Below are 27,686 nucleotides of genomic sequence, written 5' to 3'. Positions count from 1 at the left end.
AACCCCCGTGCTTTAATTTTAAAAAAAAGTGCGTCAGCACACATTCTTTAGCTGAGAAAAGAACGAATATCAACACAGAGTGGTGTGACTTCTTTACCGCCTGGCAATCAGCCTAATTAATCAGGACGACAGTTACCCGGGATTATTGGTCAATCCTATTAATATTATAAATGTGAAAGTTTGTGAGTTTGTGGGTCTGTGTGTTTGGATGTTTGCATGTTCGGATGTTTGTTCCTCAATCACGGAAAAACCGCTCGACCGATTCGGCTGAAATTTTCCACAAACATAGTTAATATACTCGATTAAACAATAGGCTACTTTTCGTCACAATAGCGCACATACGTTTGTGCCAGGACCCCCACAAACCCCAAACTCACACCACCATCTCTGCAATCTCACACACTTTGGACCATAGCAAGCCACAAAATTCATATTGCCCTCTACAGCCTCACCCCTAACCCCACACAATCACATATACATATACTTTACCACTTTGCCCCTCACCTTAACGATACTCCAGGAGGCTCTCTTTAACGCTCCGGAGCAGCCATGTTTGCCGACCCCCACCGCTCTGACAATCCGCGACACCCCCCACCCATGTCAATACCCCTAGGCGGTCTAATAAATGCAAAGAAAAAAAAAATAAAAAAAGTAAAAAAAATATAAAAAAATAAATAAAAAGGATTAAAAATTCAAATCACCCCCTTTTCCCTAGAACACATATAAAAGTACTTAAAAACTGTGAAACACATACATATTAGGTATCCCCACGTCCGAAATTGCCCTCTCTACAAAGCTATACAAATATTTTTCCTGTTTGGTAAACGCTGTAGCGGGAAAAATGGTCAAAAGTGCCAAACCGCTGTTTTTTCACTGTTTTGATTCGGATAAAAATTTGAATAAAAAGTGATCAAAGCAATAACATTTCCCAAAAATGGTAGAACTACAAAGTACACCCGGTCCCGCAAAAAAAGACGCCCTATACATCCCCGTAAACGCACGTATAAAAAAGTTACGGCTGTCGGAATATGGCGACTTTTCAAAAAAAAAAAATTTTTAAACACAGTTTTGGATTTTTTTAAGGGGTCAAAATGTAAATAAAACCATATAAATTTGGTATCCCCAGAATTGTAAGGAAACACAGAGTACAGGTGACATGTCATTTTGGTTGCACAGTGAACGCCGTAAAACCAAAGCCCGTAAGAAAGTCGCAGAAATGCATTTTTTCTTCAAATCCACCCCATTCTGAATTTTTTCCAACTTCCCAGTACATTATATAGAATAAATAATGGTGGCATCATGAAGAAAAATTTGTCCCAGGAAAAATTAAGACCTCATATGGCTCTGGGAGCGGAGAAATAAAAAAGTTATGGGGTTTTGAAGGAGGGGAGTCAAAAACGAAAATCATAAAATGCTATCGGCGGGAAAGGGTTAACTTCAAATACTTCTGTCCCAAAGTCACTATGTACAGTTTCTCACAACACCATATAGCAGCTCAAATACAAATTAACTTCAACACAAAAGTCTCACGTATTCTCTGAATTACAGCAAAAACAAGATACAAAGTTACATTTCATATCCCATACCTTATACACAGTACGAAAACCTTACCCGCACCTGTATATACCCACTGCTACAATCACCGCAGACGAAGTCGCGGGTACCAGCTAGTTAGTCATAAACGTGACTCTGACCTTATCAACATGACTGCCACAGTGATATGGGTAAATATACATTTTTGCTAAATTATGTAATTTAGAAAGTAGACTGGGGGGAGAGTGATTAAATTAGTGTAGGAATTCCACGTTATCCTGACAACCCCTTTGAGTCCTGCTTGCAATACTTTTGTCTTCACCGAAGAGAATCTGGGATAGAGTTCCCAAATGCTAATGTGAACCTAGCGTTACCGGTGTCAGAATATGGTGATTCAAAGGAATGTTTTTATTCTTCAAAATTTTATAAAGTTTTAAAACATGAAAAATCCTATATAAGGGTGCATATTCACACTACGTAATCGCCAGCTTATTCTGAATGTAAAACACGTTCAGAATAAGCGGTGTATAAAGCAGTTCCCATTAATTTCTATGGGAGCCGGCATACGAGCGCTCCCCATAGAAATGAATGGGCTGCTTTTTTCACTACAAGCAGTCCCATTGAAGTGAATGGGATGTGCTGGTGTGTACGGTAAGCTCTGCTCATGCCGAGTCGTATACGCCGGCACTTCCCATTCACTTCAATGGGAGTGCTCGTAGTGAAAAAAGCAGCCCATTCATTTCTATGGGGAGCGCTCGTATGCCGGCTCCCATAGAAATTAATGGAACTGCTTTATACGCCGCTTATTCTGAACGTGTTTTACGTTCAGAATAAGCAGGCGATAACGTAGTGTGAATGCACCCTAAATTTGGTGTTACCGTGATTGTACGAACCCAGAGAATAAAGCTGACATTCTTACCACACAGTGGAAGCCGTAAAAACAAAACCTGTAAGAACATGGCAGTAGTGTTTGCAATTCCACCTCATTCTGATTTTGTTTCTTGCTTTCCAGTACATTATACAGTATAATAAATGGTACCATTTTGCAGTAAAACTTGTGACGAGAACATTAAGCGGAATCCGCGTAAAAAAACCGCCTCCAATTGAATTCAATGGGAGCTGGTCATTTCCTTCAATTGAAGCCAGTCACTTCCTCGCGGAAAAAAGAAGAGACCTGCACTATCTTGACGCGGATTCCATGGCGGAAACCACCATGGCGTCCGTGTCAAGACAATCCCTCTGGAATAGGCCCATTCATTTGGCCTATTCCATATATGACTACGTAAATGGATAAATGAGAGTTCTGGCTTTAGGAATGCAGGGAAACACAAAAATGATACGTCTGCCTTACGTAAGGGTTAACACGGCACTGTAACTGGCAAAGAAAAGGCACACACATATACGGAACCTCCGTAAAGCAACATCATGGTGGCTAACGTATGGTGCTAACAGAAACAAGATGTGGGGAGAAGATTCTTCAGACGAGCCGTAACGTCCGGACACGCAGAGCACTATGTGTGCGGAGGATGTGGAAACCTTCTCCTCACCGGACGAGCGCTGTGAAGTCACGGGCTCATTTCCATAATGGGCGTGGCTTCCCCTCCGCTAAGAATGGAGCGCAGACGCCAATCAATGGACTAGTACTGTACAGCCAGTAAGGCAGATCCGGAGAATCAGCAGCTCACAGCACTGCACACATCAGCTCATCGGGATGGAGAGTAACGGTCATTCACCCCGTATGCGGGGTCCTCATGTAAGTTCAATGTTCTGGCCTCTATTGTCACTAGACACCCTGCTGCACAGGCCTGTTGTGTGTGCTGGACATGGGGATGGATCTAGGGGTGTAGTAGTAATACAGCCACGTCCCTGCTGTGCTGAGGACACAGGCAATGCTCAGCTGGCTGACAGCGCTGCCAGGAACGGGGCTGATCCATCTTTTGTCTCCGTGCTAGCCATTTCCTTCTAGTGCTGCCATGTGAAATCCAATGACCATCCCAAAATATAGGAAATATACAAATATATATATATATATATATATATATATATATATATATATATGTTACAGTCTATTGTCCTATATACCTGTGCGTATGTATATATAGACTCTAGTATATATCAGAACGGTGGATCTAGTGGGACTCCTGACCTGGGTTTGTCTTCCACAGGTTGTACTATAAGAGATTGTGGGTCCAGTGTGAATGGTACCGTGTAAAGTCATATGTTCTTTATACACCTGGCGTGTTTTTGGAAGGAACGTGTCCCTTTGACATGTACGGTCAGACAGACTTCTCCATTCTTAGAAGTCTCATGTAATGGGGTCCAGATGTTGCCTGCTTTATAAGTAAAAGGAAATCGCTATGTGTGATGTGTTTGCAGTGCTTCGCACAAACTGTGGCTGACCAGGTGTGAATTGCAACCAAGTCTCCCTAGGTCTGTGCTGTTGCATATAAATGTAGATATGAATTTGTATATTATAACCGCAGATCTCTTTACGTGCTTTACTGTATGATCATCATGGTTTATGAGTGCCGAGGACTAGCCTAAGGACATGTATATGGCAGTTTTAGGAGCAAAGTTCACTCATCACTACATCTTAGTATAGTTAGGTTCTCAGTGACAGATCTGATACAATAGACAGGTGACGTTTGCACATGTGCAGTCTTATCTATAAAGACTATCATATTTATTGAGTATTTATACAGCGTGCCTCCCAGTAAAGGAGGTCCTAGTATAACGCTGTGTCAGCTCTCCACCCAAGGGGTTTTTTGTTTTAGTTAGTTATTATGGTTTTTGATATTTTACCATGCAGTTTCAGTATTATTCATCCTTTCCTATTTTAAATCTACACTTTATTACCTAATAACAGCAACATTTCAGCACGTATACTTGAGAAAGGCTTTCGTATACAAGCTGAAACGTTGCTTTTATGATGTAATCCGCTCAGGTTTTTCTCACCATATTTTTGTAGTGATATCTATTTATCTATTTTCCAGGCTATAATTTTAATAGAGATTCCTGTATGATGACCCTGCTGGAAATAACTAAGCACTGGACTTGGTTATCTCTGCTAGATCTATAGACGGTGCATAAAAAGACTCGTCCTTACACTTCGTTCAGATGGGGAGACAGACTCCACTCTCATGATCAGTGGGGGTCCCATCAGTTCGTCACCCTGCTATCTTGGATAGGGGGTTACATTAAAACGTGGGCCAAACTTTTGAAGATTCCATAGGAGATTTAAAATAAATAAATAAAATGTCTGGAAAAATGGCAGGCAGTAACAGAAACCTGAAGTACCCCATTATAGTTAATGGGCTATTGTTAATGTTCCCCATTATATGGATACGTCTCTGGATTTCTTTCTATTTTCTTTTTTTTTTTTAAATGTAGATTGTGAGCCCCACATAGAGCTCACAATCTACATTTTTCCCTATCAGTATGTCTTTGGAATATGGGATGGAAATCCACGCAAACACGGGGAGAACATACAAACTCCTTGCAGATGGTTTTTTGCCCTTGGCGGGATTTGAACACCAGGACTCCAGCGCTGCAAGGCTGCAATGCTAACCACTGAGCCACCGTGTGGCCCCATTGATTTCTTTCTATTTTCTGTCCCAGTTGATGTCTTAACTTTCTTACAGAAAAGCAGAGTTGTAAACAACAAGATATGCAACTTTGACAGCCTGGGGCACAGCTATAGAGGGTGCTGAGGCAGCATTTGCACCTCACCTGGTGCTTGAGAAACCCTAAATACCTCTGCTGTCATATAAGACACCATTATTATAAACCTTACATTGGATTTGGGGACCCTATTACAGAATTTGCATTGGAGTCCGGAGACTTAGTTACTACATCTGCTGCAGCAAGGTATCTAGTATCATATTATATAAAACACTAGCCTCTGCCCGCGACTTCGTCTTCATGTTGTTGACGTTGATGATCTGCCTATATTGAGCAAATTGCTGCCGTCGATGATTTGCCTGCTCCGGCGTTTCAACAGCGCTTAAGCTGTCCTGCTGCTGAACTTGTTCCTCACGCCATGCCTGTGATTGTTCTGGCATCTCAGCAGCTCACTAGGAAGCTATGTAATGAGCGTGTTGTTGGTGTTGTTATCCGTGCAGCCGTTTTTGCGTGATTGAGCAACAAACATCTAAACACACAAACTTTCACACTTATAATATTAGTAGAATAACAGAGATGCTGGTCACCTTGGTGTCACATTGTCTGTTTGTATTTGGTAGTCCCCAGAAAATGTGTATTGTCTTGTAAAATAACAACAATGTGAAAAAGAAAAATACTAACGGAGAAAATGGTCCAAATTTATTATGCCTTGTTAGGCTAAGGTCCTATGTGGCATCCCGTAACAATTAAGTGCTGCTGGAAAAAAACGCAGCTGCAACGCATTGCGGTTCTTCCACTGTCCTTTAGACCGAAAGTTTGCTGAGGTTTTCTCTGTGGACTTTCTGTTTCAATTACACCTATGGATTATTGACATGACAAATTCACATGCTGTGATTTCCAAAACCGTGGTTTTATAAATCATGGCGTGTCCGTGGCAAAGTGGGCATGGGATTTGCTAGAATCTCATCCACTTTGCCCAGACTGTACAGCGCTGCAGTTTTTCCTGTGACATTTCGGCTGCGGGCAAATTGCGCCATTCAAGCCACGTGGGGCCCCAGCCTAAGCCAGTTTTCTGGCATACAAGACGTGTCTATTTTTTAGTGCAAAAATCTTGGCATAAGTTTTTTCAAACATTAGCATCTGTCAAACCTCTAAGAGTCTATAAACACATTCGGAATACGTGCACTGAAACATAAATAGACCTCCACGGTGCCCATGCTAGCATGCTTCATCAAGCTGAGTGTTCATGTGTACAGAGGAGTCAGGAGGAGTAGCTGTCAGCCAAGTGAACATTTGTCTAATGGCTATTTTAATTGCACGTGGAGCTTGGTCTACCTAAACATTCAAACAATGATTAATTTTCTGCCAACATTTGTGTCATTAATAATATTGTAACATACTTGATTAATGGATTTGGCTTCTTTCTGTGAATTTTTGCACTGAAATCCACTTTCTGTTTTTCACTGCTCACTGGACTATGTATAATGCAGGGAAGCTGAGGCTGGGCAGGGAGGTGTATTTTAAACACTTTTACCATGGCAATTTCAAAACTTAGAATACTCATCTTTCATATGACACTGAGGTTGCAGTTCTAGCTTTATTACCGTATGTACTCGAGTATAAGCCGACCCGAATATATATAAGCCGAGGCCCCTAATTTTACCACAAAAAAACTGGGAAAACTTATTGACTTGAGTATAAGCCTAGTCATAAGTTACAGATCTTCAATTTGGCCCAGACACACGGCCGCAAAAGCAAAGGCATCTTTGTGAACATGCCCACTGAAATATAATAGTCCATAATTTTATCCACCATTGCAGATAAAAAGTCTGGTCATGTGTATTACAGCTTAGTAACTCCATGTGCCTCATAGTAATAGTAGTTAACCCCATCATGTCCCTCACATTATCCTCTCCTCCAATCTCAGTTTCTATGTATTACACCTTTATTCCTTCATACTCAGTCACCAGCAATGAGGATGTCTGCTTCCACTAACATGGGAAATAATACAGAGGTGACAGAAAGTGGATTTCATCAAACGATTTCATGGAAAGGAGCCAAAATCTGTTAATGACACAAATGCTGTCAGAAAATTAAAAGCTGTTTTAAAATTTAGGTGTGCTTTAAAGGTGGTCTCTGAGAAAAAAGGTATAGTTGGGAAATAAAGGTATTTATGAATTTAGTTATACTGACATGGTTTATTTTTCACCCTGGAGAACCCCTTTAAGTCTGTTGCATTGAAAACGGGAATCAGTCTAATTCTTAGCATTGTTTCTCAAGCAGATCCAGACTGTAAGGGGGCGTTCACACTACCGTCGGTGTCCGACATGTAGTGTCCGCTCCTAGTGTCCGCTCAAAATCTGTCACGGACACTAGGAGCGGACACTAGATGTGTCCGTGACACCTGTCATTCACTTGAATGGGCATCGGGTGCGTTCTTTTGCACTCCGTGCCCGTCCTTCTCTGTCCGCAAGAGAAGATGTCCGACTTCTCAAGCGGACAGAGGAACCCTGCATGCAGGGTTCCTCTGTCCGCTTGAGAAGTCGGACATCTTCTCTTGCGGACAGAGAAGGACGGGCACGGAGTGCAAAAGAACGCACCCGATGCCCATTCAAGTGAATGACAGGTGTCACGGACACATCTAGTGTCCGCTCCTAGTGTCCGTGACAGATTTTGAGCGGACACTAGGAGCGGACACTACATGTCGGACACCGACGGTAGTGTGAACGCTCCCTTACAGACTTCCTGCTCTGTGTGATCTACTTTTATTAAACAATTATTATTTTAGCACTACACTTACAACAGAAAATTCACGTGGACAAAAAATTGTTCAGATTTCAAAAGTATTTCCTTAAAAGAAAAGTGTTAATTTAAGCAGCCATGAGTCTCTGGCATAGAGTGACCTACTTTTTAAAGACAGTTGCTGTAAAAACTAGATGCAACAGAAGATCCATGATTGCTTTGCCTTGTCTCATGTGATGGTCACATGAAGATGCAGAAAACTAGGTTCTCATCTGATAGTCAGGATTATAGCTTGTCGTGCCTTGGCAACATTCAGGAAACTCATGACATGATGTTATGTTGTCTGCATTAAGATTTGTCAGAAAGGGCCCTCAGGTTTCTAGCAGAATTTTTAATATAACTATATTGGTTAGTAGTTTCCTGCAGATTCCAATCTTTGTCTTGTACAACCCCTTTAAAAGTGAATCTGTCACTTTAATATGCATAGTATAAATGTAGGTCTGTGGAGCTATTTTAACAGTACATTTTGCCTTATACTCATTTGAAAGACCCATATTTACAAAGAATCAGTGGTTTCGGATGCAGTGGACTTACAATCTATGGCATCATTTTGTATTTGTGCTGTTTCATACGCTAGCTTCACACCTGCATTCAGGTTTTTATTATTATTATTTATTTATATAGCACCATTAATTCCATGGTGCTTTACATTTGGGGGTTACATACAATTTGGGGGTTACATACAATACACAGAATATACAGGTAGATATAATACTAACAATGACCGACTGGCTCAGTGGGGTAGAGGGCTCTGCCCACGAGGGCTTACAATCTATGAGGGGAGGGGGGTAGAGACAGAAGGAGAGGGGGAGACTGTACAGATGGTGGTGTGGTGATAGTGTTATCAGAGGTTGTAGGCCTTCATGAATAGGTGAGTCTTCAGGGCCTTCTTGAAGCCTGTGATTGTGGGGGTCAGTCTTACGTGTCGTGGTAAGGAGTTCCAGAGTATGGGGGATGCACGAAAGAAATCTTGGAGACGGTTGTGTGAGGAGCGGATGAGAGCAGAGCGGAGTAGGAGGTCATTGGAGGATCTGAGGTTACGTGTGGGCAGGTAGCGGGAGATTAGTTCAGAGATATATGGAGGGGACAGATTGTGGATGGCTTTGTATGTTAGCGTTAGTAGCTTGAACTCAATTCGCTGGGCTATAGGTAGCCAGTGGAGGGACTGGCAGAGGGGAGCAGCCGATGAGGATCAGGGGGTGAGGTGGATTAAGCGAGCAACGCAGTTTAAGGTGGACTGGAGGGGGGCGAGGGTGTTGGCTGGGAGGCCATTAAGAAGGGTGTTGCAGTAGTCTAGGCGGGAGATTATGAGGGCCTGGATGAGCATCTTGGTAGTTTCCTGGGTGAGGAAGGGGCGAATTCGGTGGATGTTCTTGAGCTGGAGGCGGCAGGAGGTGTTGAGGGCTTGAATATGTGGCTTGAAGGATAGGTCAGAGTCCAGGGTTACACCAAGGCATTAGGCCTGTGGGACAGGGGTAATTGTGGTTCCATTAACTTTGATAGATGGGTCAGGTGGAGGGGCCATACATTATGGCCTGAAGATGATAAACTCTGTTTTCTCCATGTTGAGTTTGAGAAAGCGGGAGGAGAGGAAGGAGGCTACGGACGCTAAACAATCTGGAATTCTGGCCAGCAGGGAGGTAATGTCTGGTCCAGAGATGTAGATTTGGGTGTCATCGGCATAACAGTGGTACTGAAAGCCATGAGATTCTATGAGTTGGCCCAGGTTTCCGTTCGGGGGTCCGCTTAAAAAAAGCATCCGTGGACCCCATAGACTATGGTGTGAAACTAGCTTTACACGGCATCAGTTAACACTTTTTCAGGGAACGCATATCAACTCAAAGATATGGACATGAAACTGGATCTCTATCAGATTGAAAATTTATGGTGAGAAAATGTCAAATTTTGATCCATGACAAGGCTCCATCCTGCAAAACTGATCTGTAAACCCATCTTGAACAAAATTGGAAATAGTTTGACATAGAATATTGTTTATTATTACGCCATGTCTCAAAGAATTCAGGCCAAGTACTAAATGGGATTTTTATGTTGAGGATTCCATAAATTTTCCACAACATTGTGTAATTTTTTAATTTTGTTCCCTCTACTTGATCTGGAAAAATTAAGTAACATATAACGTATATACTTGAGTATAAGTTGAATTTTAAGCACAGTATTTGTGCTGAAAAAGCCCCCCCTCGGCTTACACTCGATGGGGTGGTCTATGACCAGCCGCAATAGTACTGTATAGAATCTCCCATAAATTAGTGGGGAAAAAAAGAAGCTTTAAAAAAAATATAATAAAAAATAAAATAAATAAAACGTCTAAATCACTCATTACTGTGAAACACATACACATTAGGTGACCCTGTGTGTGAAAGTGCCCGGTCTACTGAATATAGGGTATCTGCAGTGCTCCTGTTCCGTTGGGAAGGGGTTAATAGGAGCACTGCAGATACCCTATATTCAGCCAGGCTGAATTCCAAATGGGGGAGAAAAAAAAACCCAGTCCTCAAGCTCGGGGAAGGGGCAGACAGACAACCAAAACACCCCCTCCCCTTCCCCAGCAACTACTGCACCCAAAAACCATTTGAATTTTTGAAATTTTCCAGTAGCTGCTGCATTCCCCATACCCCCCCCCCCCCCCCCCCGGGCTTTCTACTCGAGTCAATAAGTTTTCCCAGTTTTTGTGGTAAAATTATAGGGGTCGGCTGATATTCAGGTCGGCTTATACTCGAGTATATACGGTAATATACTTTTATTATTGTGAAATGTGTTTCACAAAGCCAGAATGTTTAGCTGTTAACCAAATAGTGTGACGTGATTTGTGTATTTGCTATGAAATGAAAATGTAGCTGAACATCCTGTTAGGGAGATAATTCCAGTTTTTGGCAGGGGCTTTAAGGTTGGGCTCTTATTGTAAGAGAAAGTGGAGATTAAATGTTTGCACTAGTTTAATCCCTGGATTTATTAAAAAAGATGCAAGTGCTGGATGAAGAGCCTTAGAGGTGCGCTCATCGGCACTACTAGGTGTATAGCTGTCAGAATTACATGACTCTATTTAAAACCCCAGGAGTTTTTTGTACTATACACACACAAACAAAATGGGTAATTTACCATAATTACATTGACGCAACTGTACATCATAATGTTGGGAGAGGCGTACAGAGCAGGCTCAGGAACTGATACCCACTAACAGCTTCTTGCATCAGAATTGGCTGAACAGTTACAAAAAATGGGGGCCCTCCCTCTGTCCCCCTATCCCCCACCCTCTGCAATGCAATCATGGGGTGCTGAGCAGTTGTGAGACCCCCAGGCTTCCATCATGATACACCTATTGCACTCTGCCACAGACAGAGTTTAATATTTAGACTGTACAGAAGTGATCACATGTTCTAGTCCTCAAGGTCCTAAAAATAAAAGTGAAAGTTTTCACATATACGAAGAAAAGACAAAAACATTAAACAACTTTAAATCAACCCCTTTTCCAGGTTAACATGTTAAAAATGGTAAACTTAATTGATTTTACAGTATCTGAAAACGTGAACACTGTCCAATGGGGAGGGAACAATGTCAGAACTGTTGTTTTTTTTTGCCTTCCCAAAAAATTTATAAAAAGTTCTATGTACAGCAAAATTGTACCAATAAAAACAACTCACCATCAAAAAATAACTTAAAACACAGTTCTGTAGATGGAAATCTAAAAAGGTTATTGATGTTAGAATATGACAACAAAAAAATCTAATTTGTTTAAAGAGGACCTTTCATGTCCCTCCCCCCCCCCCCCCCCAGTACTAGTCTATGAACGAATACTGTCAGGAGGGGGAAGGAGCATTCCTCACTGCTCAACGCTCATCGCTGGGCAGTAAGGAACACCCCTTCTAACAGTACAGTGCTATGGACTCTACTGTCAGGAGGGGCGTTCCTCACAGACTGTCAGAAACCGCTTTCTAACAGTATATGAAACCACATGTGACCAAAGACATGAAAGGTCCTCTTTAAAGGGATTCTATCATTAGAATCCTTTTTTTTTTTTTTTTTTACAAAGACCACATTGGAGTAGCCTTTATAAAGGCTATTCTTCTCCTACCTTTGTTATTCTGATCCGCGCCGCCGTTCCTGAGAAATTTCTTATTTTCTCTTTATGCAATGAGTCTTCAGAAATCACAGCCCTGTGCTCCCTGAAGACTCTCCAGTAACGCCTCTTGAATTGTTCCGCCGATGCCTCTCCGTCGCGTCCTCACACAAGTCATCAACTGGCAGAGCCGACTGCGCATGTCCGTTCGGCCATTTTACCGTGGCCTCTTACATGAGCGTTGGTTCAGTTACAGGAAAATGGCCAAACTGACATGTGCAGTCGGCTCTGCCAGCTGATGACGCATATGATGACACGGCAGTGGAACAAGACAGAGGTGTCGCTGGAGAGTCTTCGGGGGGGCACAAGCGACACCCCTGTGCTTTTTTAGCACAGGTGGAACACCCCCTGTGCTTTCTGAAGACTCATTTACAAAAGAAAGAAATAAGAAATTTCTCAGAAATAGCAGCGCAGATCAAAATAACAAAGGCAGGAGAAGAATAGTTTTTTTTAGGCCAGGGCCCCACAGGAGTCTAAAGTCCCACGTACCAGGCCGCAGCCAAAAAGCACTGTGGGAAAAACAGTGGCTGAAATACATCATGGTTTTTACCGTACTGTAGTGCTTTTCACAGAAAGTCTGCAGAGATTCCAACTTTCTCCTTTAGGGAAACGGCTAACGTTTCCGTAGGCATCATTAGCATGCTGCAATTTCCAAAAATGCTACGGTTTTAGAAATCACAGCATTTCTTTTTCTTTTATTGTAGATTGTGAGCCCCACATAGAGTTCACAATGTGCTTTTCTCCCTATCAGTATGTCTTTGGAATATGGGATGGAAATCCACGCAAACACGGGGAGAACATACAAACTCCTTGCAGATGGTTTTTTGCCCTTGGCGGAATTTGAACACCAAGACCCCAGTGCTGCAAGGCTGCAGATTGTTTTCTGCAGTGTGTGGATGGGATTAACCAGAATCACATCCACTTTGCAGTAACTGTAAAACGCCTTAGTTTTTGCCTCAACATTAATGTTAGGTGGGGCTCCGGTTTAAAACAGTACAGAATAAAGTAAGATTAATTAATTAAATACATTATATGAATCATTACATGGTGGCATTATAAATACAACTCGTACCACAAAAAATAAACTTTCATATGGTCATGGTTGATTAAACAAAAGAGAAAAAAAAATAAAGTTGGCCGAGTCAGGAACAGATTAATAGTAAAGAGCTATGTAAGTATAGTATTGCCCTGTAACCTATTCACATACTCATACAGTATTTCCTTACTCATGAATTATGTAGCATTCTTTAAAGTAATATGTATATTATGATCAATTAAGAAGGTGTTGGATAAAGAACTATTTTAATTAAGTGTAATTATGGCACTAAGTAGTATAATTGCATTCATGTAATGTGTCCTGCTTATTTTCAAATCTGATAGGAAAGAAAACGCAGCTTAGCTTCTATTAGAATAGTGCTCAGATGTCACCCTTGTCACTTTCAGAAAAGGAAGCATAGCGAGGGCGTGCTGTGGGTGGGGTCAGTAGGTCAGTAGCCCTACCAGATTTTCATCATTTACAACAGTATTCAGTCATAAATGATTCACGCTGCTATAGATTAGTCTAGGCACAGGTTCTGCCAGAGGAACATGTGACAAACGCATGACGAGGTGTATGCCTTATCATCATACTTTACATAAAGACCATATCAATAGTATATGCCAGTCTTCATATATATCCCTCAATGGTTTTTGTAAATGTAGTAATTTTGTGAGTTTTTTGAGCCAAAGACAGAAGTGGTTTCATACGGATGACTTTTCCTTCATTTTGAATACATTTTTCTTGAAGATTACACAAAAATACTGCATGTATGTTTCCAAACATAAGCTAGTCATTATTTAGCATAAGTATCTGTAAGCCAAAGGCAAGAGTGAAACCTACAAAAAGACAAACTGTGTAGGGGTTCACCAAGAGTTGACACTGAAATTCTGTCAATATCAGAATAACCTTTGTACATACTTATCAACTAGTCTGGAGGATCCCGAATAAAGAAGTCACTTCCTGGAATCATGGAAGGTTCTAGGAGGTGACCAATAAGCTTCCTGTCATTTTATACATGATGTGGGCACTTTATGTGCTAGTGATGTTATAAAAAAGTGGCATGCCCAGCACATTGGCTTGCCCACGTCAAAAAAAAGGGTGCGACCTACACAAAGAACAGAAAGACGGACAAAATGTGCAGCACGCGGAGCACGCCGTGGCAAATTTAGCTCCGCACACTTTTATGTTGACTCCTCCCAGTCTCATTCGTGTTTCATGTGCCCCCACACAGTTTAATCCTCCTACAGTCACTCGTAAATTATATATCCCCCCTCCATCTCTCCCCCAGTTTCATATCCTCCCTCCATCTGCTCCAGTTTCATGTCCCCCTCCATCTCTGCCCAGTTTCATGTACCTCCTCCATCTCTACCCCCAGTTTCATGCCCCCCTCCATCTCTGCCCACAGTTTCATGTACCTCCTCCATCTCTACCCCCAGTTTCATGCCCCCCTCCATCTCTGCCCACAGTTTCATGTACCCCCTCCATCTCTACCCCCAGTTTCATGCCCCCCTCCATCTCTGCCCAGTTTCATGTCCCCCCCTCCATCTCTACCCCCAGTTTCATGCCCCCTACATCTCTACCCCCAGTTTTATGTCCCCCCCATCTCTGCCCATAGTTTCAAGTCCCCCTTCCATTTTCCCCCAGTTTCATGTCCCCCCTCCATCTCTGCCCTCAGTTTGATGCCCTCCCTCCATCTCTGCCCGAGTTTCATGTCCCTCCCTCCCTCTCTGCCCACAGTTTGATGCCCCCTCTATCTCTGCCCGTTTCATGTTCCCCCCCTCCATCTCTGCCCTCAGTTTCATGTCCCCTCCCCCACCATCTCTGCCCCCAGTATCATGTCCCCCCCTGATTTTAGCTAATCCCATCCATACATAACAAATATCTGTAGCAGAAATGCTGCGATTTCAAAACACTTTGCATTTTTGTAAATCGTAGCATGTTGTTTTCTGTTCATGTATAATAGGGATAGATAATCTGCAGAGAAAAACTCATCAGACTTTCTGTGATAAGCCCTGCAGATAAAAAACATGATGCGTTTCCGCCCTGTCTTTTCTGCAGCACTACATGAGGCCTTAGGCTCGGTTCACATCTGCGCTTGTACTCCGTACGGAGATTGCATTCCCCTCTCCGCATTTTTTGCCCTTTTCCGGCGGAAATCACACGGACCCCATTATAGTCTACAGGTTTCCTAAGGTAACTGCTTTTTTATGCAGATTAGGTTTCCGTTCAGAGGGTCCCCAAGCAGACCCTATCGAGCAGAAACCCTAGCGCCTCAGCGGCCCCATGAGATGTATCATCATTTATCTCAGTAATAATAATAAATTTTATTTATATAGCCCAACATATTCCGCAGCGCTGTACAATTTGTAGGGTTCAAATACAGACAGACACATAACAAAGAACGTCATTTCACACAATGGGACTGAGGGCCCTGCTCGCAAGAGTTTACAATCTATCTCAGTATTCTGGTGTAAATTATGACTGAAATATAGATTTTAGATAGACTGGTGTCAGTGTTGCTTAGTGTTTTGATTGCCTTTTTACAATTTCTTTTGTTTATTTGTGTTTTATTCCCGCTTGTTTTAGGCTCGGGCCCATGTTGTGGAAACGCAGCTTTTTTTGTTGCAGATTTTTCTGTGTTTTTTTTTTTTTTGAGCCAAAAATGTCTACAAAAGGAATGGGAAATATCTAGGAAGTTGTTATACTTCTCTTTCTGCTCAATCTACTCCTTACTATGGCTCAAAAAAACCACAACATAATCTGCCACAAAAAAAAACTGTGTTTCCGCAATGTTTGGCTTCAGCCTTAGGCTAAGGCCCCATGTAGCGGGCTGCAGCCAAAAAGCATGGCCAGGTTGCGGAACAAGTCCTCCAACAAAGTAACACTGAGTGAGAGGCAGAAACAGCTCTCAATACAGAAGCTAGGTAGAAGAGTGTAAAATGCAGGATTTCACAGAAAGGATCCAAAATGTGTTAAAGGGATTCTACCACTAAAACACTTTTTTTTCTAGTTACCACGTCGGAATAGCCTTTAAAAAGGCTATTCGTCTCTTACCTGTGGAAGTGCTCTCCGCCGCGCCGTTCGTTCAAAATACTGGTTTGTACCGGTATGCTAATTAGTTCTCTCGCAGCGATGGGGGCGTCCCCATCGCAGGAGCAGCGATGGGGGCGTCCCCATTGCAGCTCGAAAACCGACCGCAGCGCCGCCTCTATGGTCTTCTGTATCCTCCCCTTGCCTCTTCAGCGTCTGTCGGACGCCTGCGCAGTATGCTCTCTGTTCGGCGAAGCTTGCCGAACGTACTGCGCATGCGCGAAAGTGCGGTGCCCGCACTATGGCTGGGACCGCAATTTTGCGCATGCGCAGTACGTTCGGCAATCTTCGCCGAACAGAGCGTACTGCGCAGGCATCCGACAGTACGCTGAAGAAGCAAGGGGAGGACACCGAAGACCAGAGAGGCGGCGCTGCGGTCGGTTTTCGAGCTGCAATGGGGACGCCCCCATCGCTGCTCCTGCGATGGGGACGCCCCCATCGCTGCGAGAGAACTAATTAGCATACCGGTACAAACCGGTATTTTGAACGAACGGCGCGGCGGAGAGCACTTCCACAGGTAAGAGACAAATAGCCTTTTTAAAGGCTATTCCGACGTGGTAACTAGAAAAAAAAGTGTTTTAGTGGTAGAATCCCTTTAATGTTATATTGCAAAATTTATGACAAAATGTTGGTATAAATCAAAAGTTGTCTGAAAGTTTAGTTATGCTTTTAATAACACATCAGGCACCAAAACTAAATGTGCTTGTTGCTGGGAATGGTGGGGGGCTAGGGAGAAATTACAACTGTACTAGAACCAGTGGAGTAGCCCCTATTAACTGATGCAAAGAACTGGAATTAGTGGAGGTGGTGAGTCTATCACTTGAAGAACTCATTTTCAACTGAAGGCACGTTAGAATACCCTTTAAAGGGATTCTACCATTACAAAAAACTTTTTTTTCTAGGTAACACGTTGGAATAGCCTTTAGTAAGGCTATTCGTCTCCTACCTTTGGAAGTGATGTCCGCCGCGCCATTTGTTCAAAATACCGGTTTGTACCGGTATGCTAATTAGTTCTCTCGCAGCGATGGGGGCGTCCCCCAGCGCAGGAGATGCGATGGGGGCGTCCCCCAGCGCAGGAGATGCGATGGGGGCGTCCCCATTGCTGCTCGAAAACAGACTCCAGCGCCGCCTCTGTCTTCTTCTGCATCCGCCCCTTCCTTCTTCGGCTTGACGTCGGACACCTGCGCAGTACGCTCTGTTCGGCGAACTTCGCCGAACGTACTGCGCATGCCCGTGGACATAGTGCCGACACCGCAATTTCGCGCATGCACAGTACGTTCGGTGCTGGAGTCGGTTTTCGAGCAGCAATGGGGACTCCCCCATAGCATCTCCTGCGCTGGGGGACGCCCCCATCGCTGCGAGAGAACTAATTAGCATACCGTTACAAACTGGTATTTTGAACGAACGGCGCGGTGGAGATCACTTCCAAAGGTAGGAGACGAATAGCCTTTCTGAAGGCTATTCCGACATGTTACCTAGAAAAAAAAGTTTTTTAATGGTAGAATCCCTTTAAAAAGGCTATTCTACTCCTACCTTTACTTCTTTGATTCTCCCCACCTTTTCTTCAAAATTCGGTTTCTAATGAGGATTACAGAGCACGGAGAGCATTCCGCCAGCGCTTCGAGCACTCCACGCATCATAAATGTCCACCGCCCCTTTCATGCTTGTACTTTGTCCCCTCCTCCGGAACTTGTGGCTTGCACAGGCCTCTGACGCCGCACAGTACCTATTTAAAATCTTGGGCAGGCGCAATCGGCTCTGCCACTGCGATTTCAGGCAGAGCCGACTGCGCATGCCTGAGCGGCCATTTTCTTCTATATGAGTGTACAGCACCTGTGCAGTACACTTGTATAGTTCTCTGGAGAACTGAGCATACAAGGGTGGACGGTGCACAAGCATGAAAGGGGCAGTGGACATGTATGATGCGGGGGTGCTCAGAGCGCTTGTACAGTATTGTAAGCGGCCATTTTCTCGTGGCCTGTGGGCATGCTCAGTCTGCTCTGTCCAAGGCCTAGAAGTTACAAGCCACCGCCAGAAAAAGAGGCTGAAGATGACGCTGCTGACGAAGATGGAAGTGGCGCTGGAGAGTTCTCTCACAGCATTGCGGACGCCCCCAGTGCTGTTTGAGCACTGGGTCCCGCCCCCACTGCTGTAAAAAAGCTAATTTTCATAACGAGAAAATCCGGGATAGTAGGCGAACGGTGGCGCAGAGAAGACAACCAAAGGTAGGAGACGAATAGCCTTTCTTATTCCGACGTGGTACCTAGGAAAAGTTGTGTGTGAGTGATAGGATCCCTTTAAGGTCCCCATATAACATCAGCAGAGGAGAACAAAAGATCCGATGTGATACAGTTCACCATGCACAAGCCTTCCTTTCCCCAGCATGATTTGTTGGGGAAGCCTGCACAGACAGAAGATATTTATTGTCTGACACTTCAGGCTGCCATCTTGCAGATGAGAGATCCCACGGATGACCTTGTTCTCATCTGCCAGTCTGGGGGATTTCATAAGGGAATACATCGCAACAATGAAAGGGTTAAAGCTGATGCCACCCAAGGTGACTGTAGAGCAGAGGTAATGCAGGCGTACATATGAGCGCAGGGCAGCCTGGTATCTGAGGCGAAGCACAGAACACGCGGCACATTCCTGCCATCCTGACACGTTGTAACCACGCCCACGGGCGCGCTCTCTTCACCAGACTAGGCCTCTAGTAACCACGCCTTCCCGGAGAAGCTCATGGCTCCGCCCTTTACGTTGATGGAGTCATCTAGCGTTGTGAGTGGATACTCCGCCCACTTCCCCTTGCATTCCCCCCCCCCCCCAGTTCGCGTCGTTCCGCAGAGTCTCGATCCCGTTTCTTTGACGCAGCCTGCTTCGTGACCGCGCTTTATCAGTGTGGTGTGTGTTGACCGGCTGCTTAACACCCCCAGGTAACTAACAGTGAGGAGACCCGGCTGTGATGTGTACGTGTGGCAGAACCACTGGGGAGGGGGGAGTCGTCTGCCGGTATACTTCTGTTTATTTACGGTCAGCCCTCCCCGCACTGTACTGCTTATGCCCTGCATTGATGTTTTACATTGTCTTCTTTGTAATGTGTTTACAGCTCGACTCATTGTAGTAAATTCAGAGAGTGGCTATGAATAAAAACCTAACATAATGGCTCGGAATAGAAACCTAACAAAACCTCATTCTCCTTTTCCCTCAGGTAATACAAGAGCGTAGGTTAAAAAGTGCCATGTCTTTAGGACTTGTATAGCAGGGTGTGCCATCTGCTATGTGGTAGTCTAGTCATTCTTGTTGGGTGGCAGAGGGAGGTTAGGCCAATATAAAGACTGGCATTCCTTCTGTCAGGTATAATGGCAGCTTTCTCTACAGTACCGTACATCAGTGTATGGGACTGAGCGCAGTTTGTGCCCAGCATGCCCATTAGACATTTTCTGCCCACACGTGGCTTTCAGTCCACACTACTCACCACTGCAGTGAATTAGGATCATGGATATGACTTTGCGATTGTCTCTAGTCGTGACCCTACTGCACAAACATTTATTACATGGATATGTTTTGTGGGGTAGATCTATGAGGTCTGAGGTTACGTGGGAACATAACCCCTGTCCTTATCTGAAAGAAAAAAATCTCCTCCCAGGGTCCTGCGCCACTGTTACAGGTCACCGACAAGGTACCTTTGTGTGGCATAAAGGTTATCTACAGGAGAAAACTAGTTCCACTAGCAAAACCACTTCTCTGTAACCTTCTCACAGTGATGTCTTCTCCTTTAAAACCATTTTTCAGGCTAGTCTGATGTCACTTTCCTCAGTAGTCAATAACTTCTTTTATTGTGGACTATGCATCTATAAACAGGTAAACACTTCATCAATATCTGTGTAATTTACGCCAGTATTGACGTCCCTCATGCCAGCGCTGGGAGTACTTAATTTATGATGATGCTGAACCTCATCATGAATTGGAAGGATCTTCCAGACTCCCTTGTTCCTAGGCACAAATATACAGCAGCTCCAGCTTTGTGTCATAACTAATAATGAATATGTTGTGGATGTTGGCCATGCCTCTCCCCGACCACACCATCTTTTGGATGAGGTCGGTCAAGAAATGCCACTTGTGACTATTTTAATCGCACATGATGTTAAATAGTCACAATCGTCAATTTTGTGGTGCAACAGTTTTGATTAATTCTTTCCTCTCTACACTGGGAGAGATTTTGACTTCCGTGGTAAAATGGCACGTGGAATTCATCGACGCGCATCTTTGTGTAAGGCCCTGTCATGCACCAGAGATGTGACACATCCTCCATTCTGTACCTTGCTCACAAGTTATCTGAGTAAGGGTGCATTCAGACTACGTAACGCCGGGCGTGTATGAGAGCCGTACACGCCGGCATTACGGCAGACTGCCGAACACTTCCCATTCACTTCAATGGGAGCGCTCGTAACAGCGGCGTTTACGAGCGCTCCCATTGAAGTGAATGGGAAGTGTTCGGCAGTCTGCCGTAATGCCGGCGTGTACGGCTCTCATACACGCCCGGCGTTACGTAGTCTGAATGCACCCTTATAGAGGAAATCTAAGCCAGCTCTTGATAAATCTGCATACCTTGTGCCCATCAGGCCCTTTATTAAAGAGGACCTTTCACCACTTTTGGGCACATGCAGTGTTATATACTGCCAGAAAGCCGACAGTGCGCTGAGTTCAGCGCACTGTCGGCTTTCCCGATCTGTGCCCGGTGTAAAGAGCTTACGGTGCCGGTACCGTAGTGCTCTATGGTCAGAAGGGCGTTTCTGACCATTAGCCAGAGACGTCCTTCTGCCTCGCGGCGCCTATCGCGCTGTACTGTGGAGCGGGGAGGAACGCCCCCTCCCTCTGCTCACACCGCTCGTCCATAGTCAAGCATTATCAGGAGCGGGAGTGGGGAGTTCGTCCTCGCTCCACAGCACAGCGCGATAGGCGCCACGAGGCAGAAGGACGTCTCTGGCTAATGGTCAGAAACGCCCTTCTGACCATAGAGCACTACGGTACCGGCATCGTAAGCTCTTTACACCGGGCACAGATCGGGAAAGCCGACAGTGCGCTGAACTCAGCGCACTGTCAGCTTTCCAGCAGTATATAACACTGCATGTGCCCAAAAGTGGTGAAAGGTCCTCTTTAAGTCTGTCGTATGAGACGGCAGTTTTAAACACGCTATCCAGTTTCTAATATTGACTTCCAGGATTCCCACAGATCATCTGTACCAGTTCTCAGCAATGTTTACATGCTGCAAGCCGCACTGCTCACTTGGCATACAAACTATAGCAGCGAGTATAGACGTTGCAGCATTGTTCCATGTAAGGCAGTAGCAGGTAAGGAAGTGTAGTTGTGAGGTCTCAAACTGTCCCCTTGGAGCATTGAATCATGCCACTTTGCCTGCTGCTGCCTGACATTGCCCACCTGACAGTACAGAACCTAAGCAGCATATTAGGTACCAAAACTAACTGCATAGATTGTTCGGGAACATTGGGGGCTAGAGAAAAAAATTCCAACTGTGCTGGAAACAGTGGAGTGGAGATATTAACAGATGCTAAGAACTGGAGTTGGTGGAGATTGTGAAGGTCCTTTTTAAAGTTTTGACATCTGCTGTACTATTAGGACAGATGTCAGAAGGGGTTTAAACGTCACAGTTTTGATGCCAAGATCAGATGTCTACCATAAGTGTGCTGACTAGAGGTGTACCCGGATGCACCAATAGTCGTCTCCAGTCCCAAGCCTTCTAATTCATACTTATCCGGTAACAGCAAAACTGCACTGCCAGTAATTAAATTCAGCTTAAATTAGTCAGTGCTTTCAATTATAGAGCACTGACAGCATCAGTGGCCAGGGAATGGATGCCATAAGATAAATGTAATGCCACTCTGGTCTCTGCTGCAAATGTTAGTTTACTTTACTGCATTGGGGCTATCACCTCGACAATGCATTACTGCTGCAGCCAGTCAATGGCCCCAGTTGTGCACATGGTAGTATAACTTATATGTGATCCTGATTAAAGTCAGATTTTCATGGTTAGTGTTGAAGGGTAAAAGTAATGAAACAGAGCAAACTATTGAAAATACACTGTAGAAAGACTGGGTACAGAGATCAATAGTACACAGAAATGTTCTCATTTGTGCTAGAACGTAAAACGTATCAAATGATTTAGTGACCTTATGATGGCTATTGACATTTTACTTGTCAATATGTATCTTTCACAAGAATGGAAATATTTTTAAATGATGAGCAACCCACTTAGACCTTGACCCTTTACACTGTCCAAAAAGAATTGGCCATATGCCTGTTGTATGTGACTGAATTCTACCACTTGTTGCAGTAATTTCTTTGACTTTCCTAATCATTTGATTTGCTGTTGTAGAACTCCACGTTATAGAAGAATGGAACAGATTTTCAATTGCACAGGTTTGCTGCAGGTGAATGTAACCTAATGGTGACTGAGGTACAGTCATTATCCTAAATAGCATCTGTTACTAGGCATAACTTTTCAACAGAATTTGCGCAAATAAATAGTACAGGCAAATTTTAAAAACTTATACAATTTCTTATCAGAGAAAAATACCTCTTTCTGAACTCATTAGCCAGAAGTGGACTTAACAGAAGGGAAATACAATGAGTGGCCAAAAGTCATGGGAAAGTACCAGATGCGCTGTTAATAGTGGGTCGCCCCTAGACAAGCCCTTATAACTTCAGCAAGAAGACGAGGCATGGACACCACGAGGCGTTAGAAGAGTTCTGGAGGGATATTGATCCACGCAGTCTGCACTGCAGCCCACAATTAGGCCCAGTGGGTTTGGCCCTGGGTCCATGGAGCAGACGCTGGTATCCACAGCATCCCATATATGCTCTATGGGGTTGAGGTTGGGTGAGTGGGCAGGCCAGTCGAGGGTCATGAGGTCACTGGTGTGTTCATTAAGTCAATCCTGTGCCACCAACAAGCGATGACATGTTGCATTGTTCTGTTGGTACACAGCATCCCCATTAGGGAACTCCCAACACCAGAAAGGGGTGCAGATGGTCTGCCATAAGTTGCCCATATCGCGCACCGATCATTGATTCCTGCACCCAGACAATGGGGCCCAATTGCGACCATGTGAACACAGCCCAGACCATGACGGAGCCACCTCCCGCCTGGACACGTCCCTATTGGCATGCAGGATCCATGGCTTCATGGGACATAGGCCACACTCTTACACGCCCATCAGCTCTGTTACAACTGGAACCATGTTTCATCAGACCATAACACATGCTGCCACTGTTCCATGGTCCAATGACGATGGTTGCGGGGCCATGCCAGTCTTTGAGCGCTTAGTTGCAGCATCAGCAAAGGGACACTGGTCAGGTGTTGACTGTTGAATCCTATGCGGTGCAGGTCTCGGCGTACAGTCCTGGTGGAAACGGGGTTCTGCCGTTCCACATTCAAATTGGCGGTGATTTGACCCACAGTAGACCGTTGACAGCTCTGTACAACTCTGCGGAGGTCACATGACATCCATTCATCGAACACTCATACACAGTATGCTCATGTAAGCGGCCACAAGAAAATGGCTGCAGACATGCACAGTCGGCTGTGCTCCATGGCAGAGCCGACTGCACATGCGTGACATTTAAATCCAGAAGAAACCATCGGAAGAAGACATCACGGAGAGGCGTGCCAGAAGAAGACAGAGGCCGTCGCTGGAGAGTTTTGTCTCACCACTGGAGACGCCCCCAGTGCTCCGAGAAAACTCATTTGCATACCAAAGAAAAATGGAATATCTACGGAACGGTGGCGTGGAGAATAACCTTTCTTAAGGCCATTCCTACGTGTTAGTCTTAAAAAATGCGATTGTAATGATAGAATCCCTTTAAGATATAATTTCTTACTCTACATTGCAGCTCCATTTTTATGAAAATCAGTTGTTTACATTTATCAAATTGGCTATAAAGGGACATGTCCTCTCATGCCACCGTCTCTGCCTCTATAGCCCTTTTCAGCCATTTATGGCTCCGTAGGTGAAACCAACACCTTTCCCTAGAAAAAGACCCTCTGTTTTCCACTTTCTTCGCCTGTCCTTCCTGGTGTTGTGACTGCTGTGAATAGTAGGCTGATCACACATGCTTGCTACACTCCATTCACTTCTGTGGGAGTTCTGAAAACTGCTAAGCATGCTTCCTCACTTGTTGGCTTTCTTTTGATAGTGTAAGGCTTGTGTGGTTGTTGACATCCCTGTTATTTTCCTTGACCCTATGTAATCCTACTCTGTTTCATGTAACTGCTAGTAAAAGGCCTGATGATAGCTGTGTATTTCCATGGTGGGGTCATTTTTAAGTTATTTTTTTCACAAGTCCTTGTTTGCCCACTTTTTCAAGTCACAGGGTTTCTGTCATTATTGACAGACCTTGTGGGAAAAAAGTTTAGATCAGTACTACCTAGTGTCTGAGTATTTGAACAAATTTCTCTTAGACTCAGGAGGGAAGTTCCCATGTGGGGAATTTCGAGAGACGTAGATGGCAAATTCTAGGCACCTTGTTCTTATTGGGCCTCAAGCATATGGCAGAAACAATTCCATTTGGTCATAGTGGGCCCCTTTTAGGATCTCTACTGTAGATTTCTATGTCTCCATTTAACACACAAATTCTTCATAGAGCAATGCAGGGCTTCTCAGGTTTGTATTTGTGTGTGGGTTTTTTTTATAGTCTTTTGATGACTTACTAACAAAAATATTTGTGAAATTTGGACTTTAAAACCCATAGTTGAGTATGAAAAAATAAAAAAAAATTCCATTTGTCTTCTGAACACAATACATTACAATATAAGTGTAAAAGCTGACATTTCTATTCTATTACAAAGCTTATTGTGTCTATAAAAAAACTGCCTCCCTTTCTGGCTCACCTACAACTGGGGAAAGTGCCCTCCTCACAGTTTAAGAAGCAAAGTTTCGGTGGATGCCTTGTCAATTCCGATAATTTCCCCTAGATGTATTGCTTACTAGCACCTGCCCGCAATTTTGTCTGCGGGTTGGCGTTGGTGCTGAACCGCACATAGTGAGCCAAGTGCTGCTGTGTGTGATCGGCGCCGTGCGCCCCCGCACCGTCCACCTGCACAACGCCACCTACCTCTTGCCCACAGGCCCCCTTCTCCCCCTCGCCTTCCGCCCGCACCCCAGCCCTCTTTCGCCTAGGCCCCTTTCCCCCAACCCCCTGTGCGCCCCCGGCCTCCCGTGCCCATTCCCGCATGGCCCTTTCCCCCACCTGCGCCTACAGGCCCCCTTCTTCATCGCGTGCCCCTGGGCTCCCTGTGCGTCCATGGCCCACCTTCCTACTTCCCAAGGTGCCATGCCTGCTTCTGTCTGGGCCGCAGCTGAGTGCCATGTTAATTCACTTCTCTCGGCACCCGGCTTCTTCCTGTGTAGCGCGGCCCACTGCAGTCCGCGGTCCTATCGGACAACTGTTTGAGGACCTGAGATGACGTCATCTTGGGTCCTCTATCGTACAACCAACATAATTTCAGCGCTCACGGTGGGGATACCCAGTCCTTGACGGTGATTCTAACCAGCCTATGTTCTAATCTGGGTGCCATTGCAGATATGTGTGAAATTTCATGCAAATCGGTTCAGTTGTTTTGGCATGATTGAGGAACAAACATCCAAACCCACAAACATCCAAACCCACAAACATCCAAACCCACAAACTTTCACATTTATAATATTAGTAGGATAATATTAATAGGATAGGATTGCCTCTATGTGCATCCTCTGCTGTATGTATAGGGTCTGACTAATCTCTGTGGCAGAAGTAGACTTCTCAGCCTTAGTTAAAAATGCAAGAAAACATTTCCTATAGCAATCAGTCAGGGTCCAGCTTTGTATTTTTGGAGGAAAAACATTCCTTCATTGCTTTGTGAGCGCTCACTGTGTTAGATGAGAAGAGAGATGACTATCATAGGAGTCAAAGCAGGGAGAAGCAGAGGGAAACTGTCCATAGAACAAAACTTTTCAAGTATGACATTTCATGCTGCAGATACGCAGAATAAATTCTCTGAAATATGCAATGGTTTGTAAAATTACTCGTCTACTTAACCACTTCAGGGTCAATTGCACTTTTTCAGAATCAGACACGTTTTTTTGTTTGTTTTTGTTTTTTGGGGGGAGGGTTGTATGTGTGGTTTTGAATGCTATAACACTTTTTATCATTTGGGTTATTCCACAAATTTTTTGCATCTTTTTTTCGGTAACATATAGGGCTTTAGTTATGTTGTTTTTATCTTTGCATAGTTTTATTTTATTTTTTAATATACAGGAAAATATAAAAAAAAAAAAATAGGAGGGAAAACATGTTTATTTTTCATTTTTCACTTTTGGTTTTATTGGGTGCTACTAAAATACTTTTACAAGCCGGAAAAGCCGCTTACGAATCCCATGCCCCCTATTTGGTAAAAAAAAATGTAGCGCAGACATGCTGTGATTTCCAAAATCTGCATGGTTTTGGACATTGTAGCATGTCAATTATATCTACGGAAACGCCGGTTAGCACCACCCAAGTGAGAGAAGTAATTGTAATACATTTCTATTGTAAAAGCATTGCTGCGCTGCCCTCACCACTTTGCCAAAAAAGGGGGTGAAGGCATTTGGGGGGCAGGGCCACTGGCCCCACCAGCAGAAATCTGGCATAAATGATGTGGGAAATGTACACCAGCTATAAACGTATCAATTTTCCATCTAGAAACCTTGCTGTTTGTATTGGCCCTGTATGTTTGGTCAGTTAGCCAGCCTTTGATGTGGGGAGTGAATGCTCCATTTGTTACATTAACTATTTAGCAGAAAAGGTCTGGTAAACACAGCGGTTGGTCCTTCAGACAGGGGAAACTAGCTTGTGCCTGTATATGATCTAGTTATATCTGCTGTGATAGCTTGAAACTTTCAAGCCTTGTTCGTAAAGCTTGATGTATATTGTTGGCAGCGTGTTATAGATCCATACAGTGGCACTGCTAACCCATAGGCTCTAAGGTTGTTGTTTTTTTTCTTTACTGGATACAGATGTAGATAAAAGTGTAGACTACTGTACCTTTTGGGGGGCATTTTTGTCTAGCTGCCTTAACAGAGCTGCTCCATCCTCCATACTATGGGTATGCTCAGCATGTAAGTGAAGATATTACTTTTAGCATATAATTGGAAAGTCTATATTCAAAGCATCTTAGTGAGTTTTCTTCAAGCTGCAGTATCCTCTGGGTTTGGCATTTTATAATATATGAATTAAAAAATGACAGAAGTAATGTGTGTTCCAAACACCGTAAAATAATGGCAGCAAAGTTCTTATCGGCCATGCTGTTTCTCAGTAAGTAATAAATGTTCCAGTGTGCAGGTGAACTTGCATTGTGTGGCAGCACCAGCAGACATGCCTACCAATGAACTATAGGAAGTCACAACCGGTTGTATTCTCTTATCCTTTTGTCTG

At 44.0% G+C, this 27,686-nt stretch overlaps 1 protein-coding gene across 2 annotated transcripts in view; it reads left to right on the top strand.

Annotated features, from left to right (window-relative positions):
* Positions 1 to 3,201: 3,201 nt before the first annotated feature.
* Positions 3,202 to 27,686, top strand: part of GNE (glucosamine (UDP-N-acetyl)-2-epimerase/N-acetylmannosamine kinase) — a 39,823-nt gene continuing 15,338 nt past the window's right edge. Inside the window, exon 1 of one of the 2 annotated variants that reach the window (XM_075280425.1) lies at positions 3,202 to 3,286. In XM_075280425.1, coding sequence (XP_075136526.1) covers positions 3,245 to 3,286 — 42 coding nt within the window. In that variant the 5' untranslated portion in view covers positions 3,202 to 3,244. Of the gene's footprint in view, positions 3,287 to 19,031; positions 19,151 to 27,686 lie in introns of those variants that run through there. The other variant, XM_075280426.1, reaches the window with a different exon arrangement.

This window comes from Leptodactylus fuscus, chromosome 1, assembly GCF_031893055.1.
Source record: "Leptodactylus fuscus isolate aLepFus1 chromosome 1, aLepFus1.hap2, whole genome shotgun sequence".
Taxonomy (NCBI): Eukaryota; Metazoa; Chordata; class Amphibia; order Anura; family Leptodactylidae; genus Leptodactylus; species Leptodactylus fuscus.
This window is presented reverse-complemented; position numbering and strand designations above follow the sequence as displayed.